The sequence below is a fragment of the Mustela nigripes genome, chromosome 1 (assembly GCF_022355385.1).
Source record: "Mustela nigripes isolate SB6536 chromosome 1, MUSNIG.SB6536, whole genome shotgun sequence".
Lineage (NCBI taxonomy): Eukaryota > Metazoa > Chordata > Mammalia > Carnivora > Mustelidae > Mustela > Mustela nigripes.
This window is the reverse complement of record NC_081557.1, coordinates 235,145,990-235,162,852: the sequence shown is the minus strand read 5'-3', so window position 1 is coordinate 235,162,852 and position 16,863 is coordinate 235,145,990. Positions and strand designations below refer to the sequence as shown.

General features: G+C 40.0%; 1 protein-coding gene across 3 annotated transcripts; it reads right to left on the bottom strand.

Moving 5' to 3' along the window:
• Positions 1 to 1,487: 1,487 nt before the first annotated feature.
• LIAS (lipoic acid synthetase) lies at positions 1,488 to 16,324 on the bottom strand. 3 transcript variants are annotated; one of them, XM_059382673.1, is made up of 11 exons: positions 16,166 to 16,319; positions 14,891 to 15,063; positions 13,877 to 13,970; positions 12,438 to 12,518; positions 11,045 to 11,201; positions 10,901 to 10,958; positions 8,821 to 8,949; positions 6,816 to 6,961; positions 5,366 to 5,436; positions 4,483 to 4,594; positions 1,488 to 1,911 (listed from the first exon to the last, which is right to left on the bottom strand). In XM_059382673.1, the coding sequence occupies exons 1-11, from the start codon at positions 16,208 to 16,210 to the stop codon at positions 1,856 to 1,858; spliced, it is 1,122 nt and encodes a 373-aa protein (XP_059238656.1). In that variant the 5' UTR covers positions 16,211 to 16,319; the 3' UTR covers positions 1,488 to 1,855. The 3 variants fall into 3 exon arrangements, with proteins under 3 accessions (XP_059238656.1, XP_059238669.1, XP_059238663.1); XM_059382686.1 differs by lacking the exons at positions 10,901 to 10,958; positions 11,045 to 11,201; positions 13,877 to 13,970 and having other exon boundaries at positions 16,166 to 16,320; XM_059382680.1 differs by lacking the exons at positions 1,488 to 1,911; positions 4,483 to 4,594; positions 5,366 to 5,436; positions 6,816 to 6,961; positions 11,045 to 11,201 and having other exon boundaries at positions 8,862 to 8,949; positions 16,166 to 16,324.
• Positions 16,325 to 16,863: the final 539 nt, after the last annotated feature.

Genomic DNA, 16,863 nt, shown 5'->3' with positions numbered 1-16,863 from the left:
CATTACCATGCATCTGCATTGTGCAAAATTAGAAAATATCCAGATTACCTCATAGAATCAGAATCTGAAAAGTAATCCGTTTTTCCTGTGAAAAAAGATTTTTAAAAACTTTAAAGTTTTAAGCAGTCTCTACATCAAGTATGGGGGCTCGGACCTGAAACCCTGAGATCAAGAGTCATATGCTCCACTGACTGAGCAAATAGGTGCCTCTGAAATAACAGATTTATTTTTACTTTTTATTTTTTAACATAATTTTTTAAAATTAACATAAAATGTATTATTAGCCCCAGGGGTACAGGTCTGTGAATCACCAGTTTTGTATTTCACAGCACTCACCATAGCACATACCTTCCCCAGTGTCCATAACCCCACCACCCTCTCCCTACCCCTCTCCGCCAGGCAACCCTCAGTTGGTTTTGTGAGACTAAGAGCCTCTTATGGTTTGTCTCCCTCCCAATTCCATCTTGTTTCATTTATTCTTTTCCTACCCCCCCCAACTCCACACATTGCCTCTCTACTTCCTCCTATCAGGGAGATCATATGATAACGGTCTTTGATTGACTTATTTTGCTAAGCATAATAGCCTCTAGTTCCATCCATGTAGTTGCAAATGGCAAGAGAAGTAACAGATTTTAAGGAGGCAGTTGCCAGAGATGTTTCAAGTTGGGTTAATTTTACACAGCAAAATTTACTGGGATCTATAAAGAAACTAAGGCAAAGCATATATGGCTCCCCCTGGGTTAAATGAAAATGTAACTCATGCTCAAAGTTATGCATTACTTTTATAAAAAAAAAAAAAATTAGTTCGCCCATTTAAAAATTCAAAATAAAATTGGTATTTCATATTATATATTTTACAATTTAGCTGTCTAAAAACTTCTTTTGCAAGAATGTAGTAGCAAAAACAGGATTTAGAGTCTAAAGATGAAGTTGAGATCCAGTACCTAGGAAAGAAAATTCCCCTTCAGGTCCTTACCATCGTATGCAACCACCTCACCAGAGTGGGGTGAAAAACAGAAGGAATCAATGGGCTAGTGCACGTGCATGTAGCATACTACTGGATGAGGGTTATTACTCTTTTTCTCAGGTTATATTTCTCTGTCTTCGATACCATCGTGATCTTGGTTTCCCAAAGGTCCTAACCAAGTAACTAATGTGAAACTATTTTGCAGGTCTGAAGCAGTCATCCCAATGTAAAGAAACGACATGCAAACTCTAAAGCCTTTCTAAATTATCCCAGCGCTGCTGCGGTGTTCGGTAAAGGACATACACCAACTGTAAGGAGCCTCAACCTGTGCAGTTTCATCACAGTGTGTCATTTTTCACAAGTGAAATGTGATGACGATGTACAAGTAACAGGCTTGGAAGCTTCTCTGGAAGTTTTTCATGTATTTTTAAATTATACTGTTAATAGTAAAACTCTTAGAAAGATATTTTATGATTACATCACAGCAAGCCATTGTTAATAGAACAAAGAAGAAAGGCTAAAAGACAAGTGAATTATTTAATTAAATATGCACAGCTATCGATGTGGTTTTCTTTTCTTTTTTTTTTCCTTTTTAAAGATTTTATTTATTTGACAGAGAGAGACACAGCGAGAAAGGGAACACAAGCAGGGGGAGTGGGAGAGGGAGAAGCAGGCTTCCCACCGAGCTGGGAGCCTGATGTGGGGCTCCATCCCAGGACCCTGGGATCATGACCTGAGCCGAAAGCAGACGCTTAACGACTGAGCCACCCAACATGTTTCTTAAAACAATGAGACTGAGGTATGTCCACTGAAGTCAGGCATTTTGGTACCACTTCTCTTACCAACTGGAATCAGATATTAAAAATTCCTGTGATCTTGAAGGTCTTGTTATACTTCAGAGGACTTTTTTCTTTTGGCCACGAGATTTTTCAGGAAAAATTCACCTATTAAGGAAAAATGAAAATACATTAATATCAATTTAATGTAAATTTCAGAATTATACTTCCATGTTTCCCTTCTTTTTAGTCATTTTTTTTTTTTTTAATGTTAAGCTCTACGCCCACTGTGGGGCTTGAACTCGTGACCCTGAGATCAAGAGGCACACACTCCACCAACTGAGCCAGCCAGGCACCCCGTTAGCATCTTCCTTTTTTTTTTTTTTTAAAGATTTTATTTATTTATTTGACAGAGAGAGACACAGTGAGAGAGGAAACACGAGCAGGGTGATCAGCAGAGGGAGAAGCAGCCTTCCCACCAGGCAGGAAGCCCAATGCGGGGCTTGATCCCGGGCCCTGGGATCACGACCCGAGCAGAAGGCAGATGCCCAATGACTGAGGCACCCAGGAGGCCTGCTTTATCTCTTTCTCCCTCTCTTTTTTTTAAAAAAGTAAACTCTACCCCCATTGCTTACAAAAAAATTTTTTATCACTACAGTCTCTGTTATTCTTTCTAGTACTTCAGTATTGTAAAGATGACCCTATTATGTCTGTGGGTCTGCTTTTGAACATTTATTTATTCCACTCTACTTGCACTATCTATTCCTTGTCTCTGACAAAGCATTGCTGTGGGCACGATTCATTTCAGAGAGCAATTCTGCTACGTTATTAGCCTGGATCTGATGTTTATAAAACAGACCTCATTGCAGTTGAGCCGACTCATCTGATGGAATCCCGTTAGCTTATCCCCCTCTAGGGAGGCAAGAGCTCTTCATTTACAACGGGCCTGCTCCCCACCCCCTCGGTGTGCCTGTGCATTAAGACGGCTGCTTAGAGGGGGTACATTCCCTTCTCAGGTCATTAGGGTTCCATTTAGTGTCTCACTGTTCCCGCACGGCTCAGTGCTTATTGGCAGAGCCCAGCACCGCAGGCCTGGTTTTATGAGGAGTCTGATGAACTTTGCTTTGTCATCTTAATATCCTAGTATAACTGCAATGAGCGTATCTGTACCCAATCGTCAAGAATCCCAAGGTTCACAACCCAGCCAAGTAATGAAGAGTTAGCCACGCTCCTCCAGAACTTATCTAAATCTGGCAGGAGTAGAACCAACATTCTCGGACCCTAACCCATCAGCGGAGTCTAATGCTCTACATAGTAGAATTCGATCTTTTACTGGTAACTTTAAAAAGTTCATAATTTACTTTCTTATAAATGTTAAACATTTTCCTTAAAAAAAAAGAAATAAAAACCCCTTTCAAATGATTTTACTTTACTCTAACCACTCCGGAAGCTGATGTTAGTTCTATCCTTTACAAAGGTTTTCAGCTTGCTGGCAGAATTCTTCTTGCTTGAAGAATAAATCACTTTATTGGCTTCCAAAGTCCCCACATCCTGTGAGTCAGTGTTGATTCAAAGTCTTGAGTTTTATAACTAGGATAAGCTGTGGTTAGTTCATTGAAATGTCTTGAATTTCTTTATAGGAGCACACTGAATATCACTCATACATGAACATTAGTTTTTATCAAAAGAATGTGTGCCTAATTTAAATGTATCTGTGATTGTTCTTAAAGATTTTATTTATCTATTTGACAGACAGAGATCACAAGTAGGCAGAGAGGCAGGCAGAGAGAGAGGAGGAAGCAGGCTTCCTGCTGAGCAGATAGCCAGATGCAGGGCTCAGTCCCAGGACCTTGGGATCATGAACTCAGCGGAAAGCAGAGGTCTTAACCCAATGAGCCATCCAGGTGCCCCTATATCTGTGATTTAAGCCCAATATGTAACACAATCATCTAAAAGATCATTTACGGTAATCACGTAATTTGGACCTATCCAAAAAAAATAACACTTATTCTTCAAGAAATTATAATTGTGAAGTCCAACTGACAGGGAAAACATTATAAACATTTTTTTGGATTAAGTTTGGGCTTCAGATATGTTCTCATAGACTTTTTGATGGCCACGATCACATGACTTTTTAACCCTTGGAAAAGGCTTTTCTTTTTGTAAGTCAGCTCAAGCTCCTAATCAAAATAAGAGCTGAAATTACAAAGTGAAGAACTGCAGTGTGGCTAGCAAAAAGAGTCGAAATTTCTATATGGAAAAGAATCTTAAAATTTTTTCCTATCGCCTCTGGGAGAAAACCATAAAGATATTAATGGGTATGCAGCAATGCCATCAAACCAATACTTTCTAGGATTTAAACTGATCTGAAATTAGGAGTTTATTTAGAGATGCAGCTGGCATGGCTGTCAAATGAATACACATTTTTCAGAAAACGGTGTTATATACTTCACTGGTATTTGTCATTTCTGAATAACCTACTACTGAAAGCCACACAAAGAATAAGCTAATTACTCCTGTTTTCATTACAGTGGCTGAGCTAGAAAGGGGGAGGGGATTCTTTATTTCAGGAAAAAAACAGGTTTAAGAGAAATTTTTCCTTAACAAGTCCTCTATGGAGCAAAGTACCTAAGATGTTCCAAAAAAACAATTCTTCCTTCAAAAGGCAAGCACAGCTATTATAATTTTACCGTGGGAACTTACGGTCTGAATAAAACTATCCCCCGCAGTGTAACTTACCTGCTTTATATGAAGAACGCACCAGGGGGCCACTAGCAGTATAATGAAATCCAAGTTCATTTCCTACTTTTTCCCAGTATTTGAACTTTTCAGGAGTAATGTACTCTTCAACCTACATTTAGAGAATTCATTCAGATAGATTTTAGAATTTCCCTAAAGCATTGTGATTCTGTAGAAAATCTACGCTCATGCATTCAGGATGGTTTTCACTTCATAATTTATCCAGTTGCCTTGAGGCTTTTGCCTCTCCTTTCTCACAGATGACCTGCCTACTGGTTACTAGGCCTCTCTATCAGCACTTGATTACGGAGGGAAAACATCAGTTTCGTAGTACATCAGCTGTTCTGAAAGTTGAAAAAGATGAGATCACCTACAGAGATTATATATCTGTATTCCCCCTTTGTGGACTAACAGGTATAATCAAGAATTAATCACACCTATCGGGTTCTTGAGGACCAGACTTCCTGGTCTTGTCTTATCTCTTGTGCTCAGCCCTGTGTCTGGCACATGGTCACTAGTCAACAAGTTTCTTGAATGAATGAATGTTCAATACAGAAATAAGAAGACAGAGTCTTCATTTTTACTTCACCTCTGGCTCTCACGTAACTCTAAAACCAATCACGAGATGACCATGTGTGAATGAATGCAATTTCCCAACTATTTAATTCTTTTTCTGTACATTCACTTAAGTCACACAATTTTCAGGGCAGCAAAAATGTGCCAGTATTATCTGCTGGCTTTATGCCGACAAATGGGAACTGGGACTTGGAAATATACATGGAATGTTACACTAGAAAGTCAGCAGCTTCTCAGTTGTGCCTATGGATGACAAAGATTTAATTCAAACTGCCAGCGAACATTCGGCAACTCAAGATGGCAATACCTTAAGGTGGCGTTTTGTTGGCTGCATATATTGTCCTAAGGTCAAACAGTCCACATCGGCCTCCCGAAGTGCTACAGAAAAAAGGCACACATTACATTAGCAGATTTTTAACAAGATTTTTTAGTTTAAAAAATATGTATTTTATTTTTAAGTAATCTCTATACCCAAAAGGGGGTATGAATTTACAATCCTGAGGTCGAGTTGCATGCTCCATAGACCGGACCAGCCAGGCACCCCACGATTATTTTTAAGTAACCTCTACACCCAAAGTGGGATTCAAATTCTGAACCCTGAGATCTAGGGTCATAAGTTGGGGAGTAAGACTGTATCTATCCATTCAAAAGAGCCAGGGAATATGAAAAGGATTGAAAACATAGGAATGAGAAAGATACTCATGAGGGGCTGACAGAAAGAAGGACAAGGTACTCTAATATTATGCAATAAATGCTCAAACATGGGTGAAGGGGTTTCAAGCAAGAGTCTGTTAGGCAGAAAAGAAATGAACAGTATATGAAAGGCCTGACATCACCTGTATTATAGGCCAGACTTGCTGAACGCAGTTTTACTAACTGTGCAAGATATGCTCTGGGGGATGTGATTTGACCTCTCACATATCAGAATCTTTCTAGTAAAACTGTAGTTTTACTCTCGTAAAGAGGAACTTTTCATTACTATTCACACTTGGTACTCACAGAACCAATAAGTAACTGCAAGTAGGCAAAGGATCCTCATGTAAGTAACAGGCTGTTTTGTTGTTGTGTTTTTTTTTTTTTTTTTTTTGCAATTTATAAAGCCCGAGAATCACAAAGCATATGGGCTTATGAGACTAAGATTCAGCCAAGTCCAAAGCACATCATGTTATCTGACAATGTTACCAGTCAGCTCTTCCTCAGAGGCCTGGCTTCATCTTACTCATCTCGACAGGCCTGTGAAAGCTCCTGGCCCCTGGCTGGCTCTTACAACTAGGCAATGACTACATAAGACATGTGGATAAAATCTCATTTTCACTTGATTAAAGGGTACAGAATAAAATGAGGTACCAATTTCATGTCCTGAGATTTCTGCGTATCATTCCATAATGTTCTAAGAAAACATACTTCTGGGTGCCTGGGTGGCTCAGTTGGTTAAGCATCTGCCTTTGGCTCAAGTCATGCTCTCTGGGTCCTGGGCTCCCCACATTGGGCTCTCTGCTCAGCGGCGAGTCTGCTTCTCCCTTTTATCCTCCCTCTGTGCTCTCCCTCTCCCTCGAGTAAATACATAAAATCTTAAAAAGAAAAGAAAACATACTTCCTTTCCCTTTTATGCTGCTGTTATAATCATATCCTGCACTTTGTTCTTACTGGCACTTTTGTTGACACTATGGAGGAAATGTAACATGGCCTTCAAAATGGGGTTCCTGCTATTACTCAAATCAAATGAAAAAGAGTTTTCGTTTTTCAATTTTTTTTACCTTTCAGTGTTGCATATACTTGCTCATCATTTTCGCCTAAACCCAACATTATAGATGTTTTAGAAATCACATTGGCCCGAACCTCCTTGGCATGTTTCAGTACACGCAGAGACTGGTTGAAATTGGCCCGGGGATCACGAACTTTCCTTGAAAACAGCAGAGCTGTTGTCAGCAAGAATAACCACAAGTTCAACTAAGTACACAGTTATGCAAGCCATCTCCAAGACCAGGAAAGGACATTCCGGACATCATATTACACCATGTGGTTCAATACCAGCATTTGTGAACAAATATCTAGCTGTTACTTTTGTAAGGAAAATCAGGCTTTAGTGGGCCCCAAATTCTGTCTACTTTTAAGGCCTTTCAAGCCTGGGGCAGAGAAAACTAGAACAGAATAATTCAGTTTATGAATTACTCATTGAGAAACCCAAATTCAAAGCGGAAAATGAGTGATTGTAAGGGATAGTCAAGAAAGAAGAGAAAAAGAGTAGAAGTAAGAAAATCTTAATACCGGACAAAGGAAAAACTGCTTAACATGAATCCACATTTCAGAGGTCTGCAACTTTTATGTTCAGTTCTTTTCTAAAGACCAAGCTGCCCTCTGCTGGTGACGATATGACACCGACACCTCTTAGGTAAAAATGCACGATTCTGGAATTTTCACTGGAAAGGATAATGTTTCTCAAGTGAAACCAAGGAAATTGGCACCCACTGGTGGTAGCATCATGAGAAATGACAGGGCTGGAACAGGCTGTGTGTTAGACTTCAACAGCCGCCAAGCCACCATATTTTAAATGGTGAGAAGGCCGAAAGGACAGAGTTGCTGATTAGTTGATGTTAATCCAGTATTTGTTTGAATTCTAATGCACCTTTATTTTGTGTAACTGACTTGCAGGTATTTTTTTTTTTTAAAGATTTTATTTATTTATTTGACAGAGAGAGAGATCACAAATAGGCAGAGAGACAGAGAGAGAGATGAGGAGAAGCAGGCTCCCTGCTGAGCAGAGAGCCCAATGTGGGACTCAATCCCAGGCCCCTGGGATCATGACCTGAGCCGAAGGCAGAGGCTTAACCCACTGAGCCACCTAGGCGCCCCTGACTTGCTGGTATTTTTAATCAGAGACCAGTTCACAGGAAGGAAGAAAGGAAACCAATTTGTGAATTTAAAAATAACCACAAAACCGACAACACCAAACACAATTACTCTAGAAAGTATTTCTCCATTGACTTTGTCATGTTCCCTAATGTTTATGATTTAGTGGAAATGCTGATTATTGTTTACCATACTTTTTCAAGTTCTATAATACAGATAATGTGTAGCAGCTACTAAGCTCACTGCCAAATATACTTTACTAAAATTAAATAAACATTAATTTTGCCTGAAGGTTAATTTTCTTTTTGAAGTATGAATATGGTCATTAATGTGGCATAGCAATCTGTAAATTTTCCTAATTATTAACATTATTAGAAAGAACAGTACCTACTTTTAAGGAGATTGAAAATACATCTGAATGAGAACAGTGTTTCTTTTGTATCACTTATTGCATATTTTAGTGCCAAATGTGTTTTTTAAGTCTTTTCTTTCTAGAATTACAATCAGAGTAGTTGCTCTTGTATTATTTTTTCTTATTTTTGAAAACTATTCTTTGAAAAAAAGAACTCATTGGCACTTGCAATATGATACTATTTAAAAAAGGAAAAGACGCTCATGATGTGTCTGCACCAAAACATACACACGTGCATATAAATACACACACTTAGGTTACAGTAATTGATACTACTGGGTGGAAATATTATGCTTGATGCTTATGCTCTTTTTGTTGGCTATTTTCTGATTTTCAAAAAATTTTCTGATTTTCCTATAATACATATATATTGCTTTTGTTAAGAAAAAAAAGAGCTCATTTTGTAAGTCAAATAGGAAGTCCTCTCCTGAAAAAAGTGAGAAAATAGAGTAGATCCTCGCCCTCCAAACTTGCCAGTGTTGCTCTGTACATGAAATCACCTCTGTAATTCTGGAACTGTTTCTATATTATGTGCATACACATCCAGTCCTGATAGAACAACTTTTTCTATTGCTTTTAGATCTCCTCGGAAATCAGGAGTGAGACATTCCACAAGAATTTTTGGATTCCTATGGGGGAAAAAAAATAAAAGCATCAAACTGAGGCAAAGAATTGACAAGGTTATTGCTCAAAACAGAAATTACCAGTAATCATTTGGTATCGGTTTCAACATAGTAATCTTTAGAATCCTAAATGTTCAATGCCAATCCTAATCTTTAAATCCTAAATGTTCAATGCCAAGGAAAAGCATGAACATCCAAATGTTCATATAGAAACCATTATAAGAAAAAAAAAATTCTGAACATCAAATATTATGTACACAGCAGTTAATACAGATCTGTTGCAAATAGTGATCAGAATAAATTTTGAGATTAATAGACTTATACTTTATTAAGCAGGTATTAAGATAATAATGTTGCTCAAAACAATTAAAATGTAAACATAAAACATGAAATATAAAATATCTTTTTATTCTTTGGAAAGTAAATTGGGACATTTCTTTCTTTTTTTTTTTTTTAAGATTTTATTTATTTATTTGACAGGCAGAGATCACAAGTAGGCTGAGAGGCAGGCAGAGAGAGAGAGGAGGAAGCAGGCTCCCTGCTGAGCAGAGAGCCCGATGCGGGACTCGATCCCAGGACCCTGAGATCATGACCTGAGCTGAAGGCAGAGGCTTTAACCCGCTGAGCCACCCAGGCGCCCCAAATTGGGACATTTCTTATGTGAATGCAAATAGTATTCGATTGCTTTAATTCTGGTTTCTTTAAAAATTCATCATATAGTGTCATCTTCTTTTCCTCAGGCAAATATTTCACAAGTGCTGTGGGTTTTAAAAACGATTTTCTGAGCTGCTGAGTCATGAGTTTGCTTAAATGAAATACAAGTTAAACATTAATCTTCTTATTTATATTCTGACTATATCTATGCATTCAAGCATTAAAATGTGAACTAGGTCATAGTGCTGTTCCCTTTGACAGCAGTAGAAATGACTAGGACAGCTGATAAATTCTTTCACAAACCCAATGGCCAAGTTTCTGGAGCTATTTCCTGAGAGAAGAGATGTAGAAAGGACCACATACATACCCTTTCATAGATAAGAGATGTTGAAAGAACACAGCTTATAACTCACTGTTTTTTTACTTGTAAAGCTGAGACTCATCAGTAGTTTGTGATATCAGTTTAGTGGGTTGTAAGCAGAACTTTTTAAAGTAAACTATTAAAAAAACAGAAAATACTGGGGGATCATTAAAAAACATTTACTAAGTGCCAGGTGCTCAACTAGCACTATGCTGTAGGAAGCAAGCGTAACTCCTTCTTCAGTGCTTTTTAAATAGATGGGATTAAATTTTTTTTTAAAAGATTTTATTTATTTGACAGAGAGAGATCACAAGTAGACAGAGAGGGAGGCAGAGAGAGAGAGAGGGAAGCAGGCTCCCTGCTGAGCAAAGAGCCTGATGCGGGACTTGATCCCAGGACCCTGAGATCATAACCTGAGCCAAAGGCAGTGGCTTAACCCACTGAGCCACCCAGGTGCCCTGGGATTAAATATTAATAAAATGTGGATCATGGGTAAATTTCCCAGGGTATATGAATATGGATAAAATCTATACCAAGTATTGCATACTTTAACAATGTGGGAAATTATCTCCTTCTATATACTTCTAGATGGTGATTTATTCACTATTAATGCTGGGGAAGTCTGCAGATTTATCCACCTTTTAAAAATTACCCCAAGTTAAAACTGCCACTCAAATATGATGGACAGGTTCTATGACCTAAAGGTCTGTAAGTCTGTGCTGCTGAATTCCTAAAATTTTATGCAAATATGTATTTGTATGTTTGGACGGACTTTTTCTGGAGAAAAGACCATATAATTTCCAGGAGGTGATCAGAAGGGTTTATAATCCCCTAAAAGGTTAATGACCTCCACTTTAAGGTAAACACCTTAAAGAAACTGAATTCAGATGGGCTAAAGAAAAGTCCTCAAATTACACAAGCAAATGCAAAAAAAACAAGTACCTTTCCTTTAAGTATGCTACAGTCTTCGCAAAATGCTCAGCTCCTCCATCAGGCAAATCTAGAAACAAAAGAGTCCACTGCTCAAGATGATGTCACAAGTTATTAAGGGCCAATTTCTGGAAGAGGCAATGATGACCCACTAACCATCTCGATCCACAGATGTCAAGACAACATAATCCAGACCCCACTCTGCAATTGCCTTTGCAGTGTTGTAGGGCTCCCTGGCATCCAGCGGAGGTGGATTTCTTGCAGTTTTAACAGAACAAAATCTGCAACCTCTTGTACATGTGTCACCCATCAGCTAGAACAGAAATGTTATAATTTAAAACACACAGATGGATGACCCAAAAGAGCATATGCTGAGAGAATAAAGCGAGTTACCAAAAAATGCATATAGTTTGATTCCGCTTATACAAAATTTGAAACATTCAAATTAAAGAATTTGTTGAGGAATACAGATATATATAACAAAACTGGAAAGAAAAGGAAATGAGAAGTTCAGAATTAAAAACTGTTAAAAGGAGGGGCGTCTGGGTGGCTCCGCTGGTTAAGCATCTCAGCTCAGGTATAGATCTCAGGGTCAAGAGTTCAAGCCCCATGTTGAGCTCCAAGCTGAGTGTGGAGGCTCCTGAAAAAAACAACTGTTAAAGGGGGAAAAAAAAGGTGATGTGATCAGGAAAGGCTATACGGGGGGGGGGGGGGGATTCAAAGATAATGTTAATGTCCCACCTTCAAACTGGTTAAAATCTCATATAGTGGGGCGCCTGGGTGGCTCAGTGGGTTAAGCCTCTGCCTTGGGCTCAGGTCATGATCTCAGGGTCCCGGGATCAATTCTGACTCCACCTTATTAAGCCTATATGTCTCACTCTTTGTCATTTAACTTGCAGGGCCCCCATCCAGGGAGAGGAGCTTATGTCTCTACCTTCCCTGCTGTTCAGGTTGGCCATGTGATTTGCTTTGGCTAACAGAATGATAGCAGCCATGGCCAAAAAGATGCCTCAAATGTGCCTGGATGGTTGGCTTGCCCTCTGGTGCTCTTTCCATTCTTTATGATGAAGAATTTGGCATAGAGACCTGCTGATCTAAGGAAAATAAAGCTCTGTGGAGCAGACCTGAACCCTGAGACCTCAACCTACTTCCTGCAGTCCAGTTTTAGCCCAGTTGAGATCAGCTGTACCCCAGGCAACTAAAGGGTCATGAGAGAGAAAAATAAATGCTTATTATTGTATAGGGGAAAAAAGTTAAGCAATCATGAATAACATTTCCAAAAATTAATAGAGGAGATATCTCAAGGCAGCACGTGATTAACTGTCAGATATATGGAAAAATCAATAACAGATTTATTCAGAGAAGGATGAGAGCACATCAGCCTAGATTATTCTATCAGACTTTCAGACTTTTTTCCTTCATATTTCTCATGAATTCATATGTAACAAAAAATCTGGTCAGAGACTCAGAACGCACATTTTGAGGAGAAAGACATAAAATATTCCTTTCGGTTATAGACTAAAACTTTTGAGTCCGAGGTTGTTCTTACCATGATTGTGGCTGTGGCAGTGGCATATTCTCCACCTCCCCAACACTCTCCAATGTTGGGACATCGAGCTTCCTCACACACCTGGGAATAATAAGGAATGGAATACAATCAAGTTGCAAATATTAACCAACTAAGCAAATCAGTGATCAGGCTTAAACTGTCCATTCTTTACAATGTATTTATGAAGAAATTCACTATTCAAAAATGTTATTAAACTGCCAAACTGTATATATATTAGGATCCCATTTTTAAATCAAAAACAACATGAATGTGGGGCGCCTGGGTGGCTTAGGGGGTTGGGCCTCTGCCTTCGTGGCGTCATGGGATCGAGCCTCATTATCAGGCTTCCTGCTTGGTGGGGGGCCTGCTTCTCCCTCTCTCGCTGTGTCTCTCTCTGTCAAATAAATAAATAAAACTTAAAAAAAGAACCACCAACATGAATGTATATATTTTACATGTGCAAAGAAGGTCTGGATGGAAATATGCTAAAAAATGAAATGGTGTAGTTAACATTTGGGATGGCATACATGATGCTTCACATTTAACATTATATTTTTTCCAATAAGTGTATTTAATTTGTAATATAAAATATATACAAAACCCCCCATTTCCCAAATTGTGGGGGAAAGAATCTTTTTTTTTTTTGTATTATTAAATCTGAAATTAAGAAATACGATTAATTTTTGTTTCTTTTTGCAAGGAAAATGACTTTAAAAAAATTTTTTTAAGATTTTATTTATTTGTCAGAGAGAGAGGGACAGAGAAAGAGCATGCACAGAAGCAGGGGGAGCAGCAGGCAGAGGGATAAGCAGGCTCCCTGCTGAGCAAGGACCCTGATGCCAATGCTGGACTCCATTCCATGACCTGGAATCATGATGTGGGCTGAAGGCAGACACTTAACCAACTGAGCCACCCAGGCGTCCTTAAAATTTTTTTTTAATTTTATTTTTAAGTAATGTTATATTTAAGTAATCTCTACACCAAACATGGGGTTTGAACTCACAACCTCAAGATCAAAAGTTGCATGCTCTATTGAGACAGCCAGGTGCCCTGGGGGGAAATAATTTTTAAATATAGTTCCATTCCTGATACTAATGCATCCCTAAATATCTTTATTCACTTTCCTTGCTGTTTTTTTTTTTTTTTTTTTTAAAGATTTTATTTATTTGACAGAGAGAAATCACAAATAGATGGAGAGGCAGGCAGAGAGAGAGAGAGAGGGAAGCAGGCTCCCTGCCAGGCAGAGAGCCCGATGCGGGACTCGATCCCAGGACCCTGAGATCATGACCTGAGCCGAAGGCAGCGGCTTAACCCACTGAGCCACCCAGGCGCCCCTTCCTTGCTGTTTTTGATACGTGCTTTATTAAAGTGTAAGTAACACATATGCAGAAACACTATGACTTTCAGTTAAGAGGGACATTTAATACTCTGAAACTTACTGTATGGAGATTCAAATTCCGCAATGTATTTTTCAGTTTATTGTAATTTTTCCCCATGGGAATCTCTGTCTTTAGCCATGGAGGTAGTCTTAACCTGAGGAAAGCCAAACATAACTATCCATTAACAAATATGTTCCCAAATAATCACGCAGATTTGCTCTATAACAATTCTTACTGCAGAGTTGGGTTTTTTTGCCCCATAATCCTGGGCTAACTCTTCTAATTTCTGCCAGAAGAGTAAGAACAGAGAGTCACATTTAGACTCGTTCAAACCACTTCAGAACACACTCATAATTGTGTCTAACAGAGCAATATGCTCATGTCTACCTTTTGCAAAGTCACAGAGTAAAACCATCCTAATGAAAGAATGAGGAAGTTTCTGAACATCTCATTCCCCAGTGAATAATATTGACAAAAAGTTCTATATGTGGTCAGAGAAAGGAGCGATCCCCCAAGTGTACTTTCTGCTCTGCATTCTAGATTTATGATGGTTATTACTGAAAAAAATCTAAAATTTGGAGAGAAGAATATGTTTCCTCAGGTTCCCCTTGACTTATATCCACTTGTGGAGTAAAAGTTGTTGGGTAAGGTCTCTCCCAAAACAATCTGCCCTCTGTGAAATTCCCTCACCATTCTTTTGAATTAAGGCAAGGTATCCGTAGGACATATGTACATAGAAGCAACAAGTTAGATCATCAATACGCAGTAACAATGGAAATTTCATCAAGATCAAATAGACTAGTAGCAAGGTGATAATGTTTGCTCTATGCAGAAATTTTATGCTGAATGCACAATGGGATGGCTAGGTCCTAGGAAGATTGAAGAACAACTATCAAAAGGATAGGATAGAATCAGAGGATTCCAACAATTTCAGCTATTTACCTGTTCTATGTCTGTATCACTTCTAATGATTTTTAGCTCAATTTGCCAAGTCTGATTTAATTTATAATCCAGGGCTTGGTTATCCGTGAATATAATGCACAATGAAGGAATTTATCTCAAAATTTCAATTACCTTTCTCCCTTCTGGCGTTTTAAGTTTCCTTTATATTCATCCCACTTGCTCTTGTCCACAAGATCACCAGATAAAAAATCTTGAAGGTCTGGTCCATTTTGTAAGAATTCCTTTTTTTTATCTGGCAAGGAACTTACTGCTCTGACTGGACTGCATAAATATCTTCCGAATATCTAAAGAGAGTTCATTAGGACATGTTTTTAGTGAGATTTGAAGTAGCTTAGTGGGAACCTCCTTTAATACCTAAAAGTGAGGGTAGAACCAGAGAAATGATACAGAAATTATGTCGAACAATTTAAAAGCTTTGTGTAGGAGCTCAGAATCTAGGATTTAAGTCTCAAGAACAAAGGAAACCTAAAAGAGAATGGGAGCTAACAGTTTACTGCTAGAGATACAACAGATTTGGAAACCTTTGGACCTGGCTAACACGTCACACTTTCATGTAACCCACTTAACTACCAAAAGTCTGTCTTTCATACAGTTTAAACTGCAATAACTGGAGATGCCACAGCTCTGAATTTTCCGCTCTTGAGTCGAGTCAAGGACGTATGAAAGGAAATTTGCATTAAGTCTCTCCTCTCTGGTGATAGGCATAGTGTTAAAACGTAGAGGTAACGCGCAGCTGGTTTTAAAGAACTGGAAGGAGGGAAACCAAACCTAATGTTTTAATTTTTTAGATTACATTCTATTTTTGAACATGGTAGTCCATTTGTTGACCATAAGAAAACACTGGCTTCTAGATCTGAACACGAACGTGTACAAGATAGCCAAAACACTAAAATTCACAAGTCAGTACATGCAACGCAAGAGAACCTTCAGCAATTAAAAAAGAATGCCTGTTGGGGTGTTGCGGTATTGCTACCGCACTGGATCACTCTGCCTCTAAAGGCAGAACACAGGCTTTTGTTCTCACTGCCCAGACCGGTGTCTAGTACAAAGACTGACCCGAACACAAAGTAGGAATCTGGCGTGCTCAACGCCGTGCTCCTATAAAGCTCCAACTAATAATACAGGGTTCAGATCACTCTGATACGCGGGGCGGGTTGGCGGGGGGGTGGAACCTCTCATCGCCTGCCAGAGAGACCTACAAACCAATACCAGAGACTACACGATCGTGTGTCGGGAGAATTAAATGAGATACTACATGAAAATTTTTAGAACAGCGTCTAGCTCAAGTAAACGCTAGTAAGTGCTGGCCTTATTACTACTGGGCGCTCTAAAGAGATGTGAGCCCCCCCCACCCCGGGCCCGCACCCTGCTCGCCCCGCCGCTCACCCGGGGCCCCACGGTGCAGGCGGCGCCCCCGCAGCGTAGAGACATCCCTCTCTTTTTTTCCCTAGGAGGGTCGAGGGATCACTAATTCCTGGGAAAGACAGATCAACACACCGTCGCTCGGTTTATGACGAGGAACCTGAACCACCACAGACCCAGCGATACTTGAGCTGCTCCGCGATTGGCTGCTTTAGCCTGGTAGGGTCGCGCGCTCATGACGTCATACGCAGGGCCCAGACGGGTTACAAGAACGTGATGACGAAAGACGTTCTCTCTTTGCTGCATCTACTGCGAGGTAAGGTTGTTTCGGAAATTTGTGAGTTTTGGGAATCTGAAGCCATCGGCTCGGGGAAAGCCCGGGGCCCGGGTCTGGCGCTCGCATCCTGTGTTGGTCGTTTCCCGGCGCGGCGAGCGCCATATGGATCTGGCGGCCTTGGGATTCGAGAACTGTATTGGGCTTGTGGGCCTGCCCCCACCCCTCAGCCTTGCCGGGCTGGCGCAGCCGTAATGACTGCTAGGGGTGCGCCGAGCGCGAGTTCGCCCGCTGTGCTCATAGCCCCTGTCTAGCAGCCTCGGTTTCCTGGGCAGGACTCGGCGGGGGCCTTTCTCCGGGTGGGTCGTCCTGTGTCCGCCCTGGGGGTTCTGCTTGCGGGTCTCCGGGGGCAGCGGAGCTCCGTGCGGGGTGGTGTGGCCGCAGACAG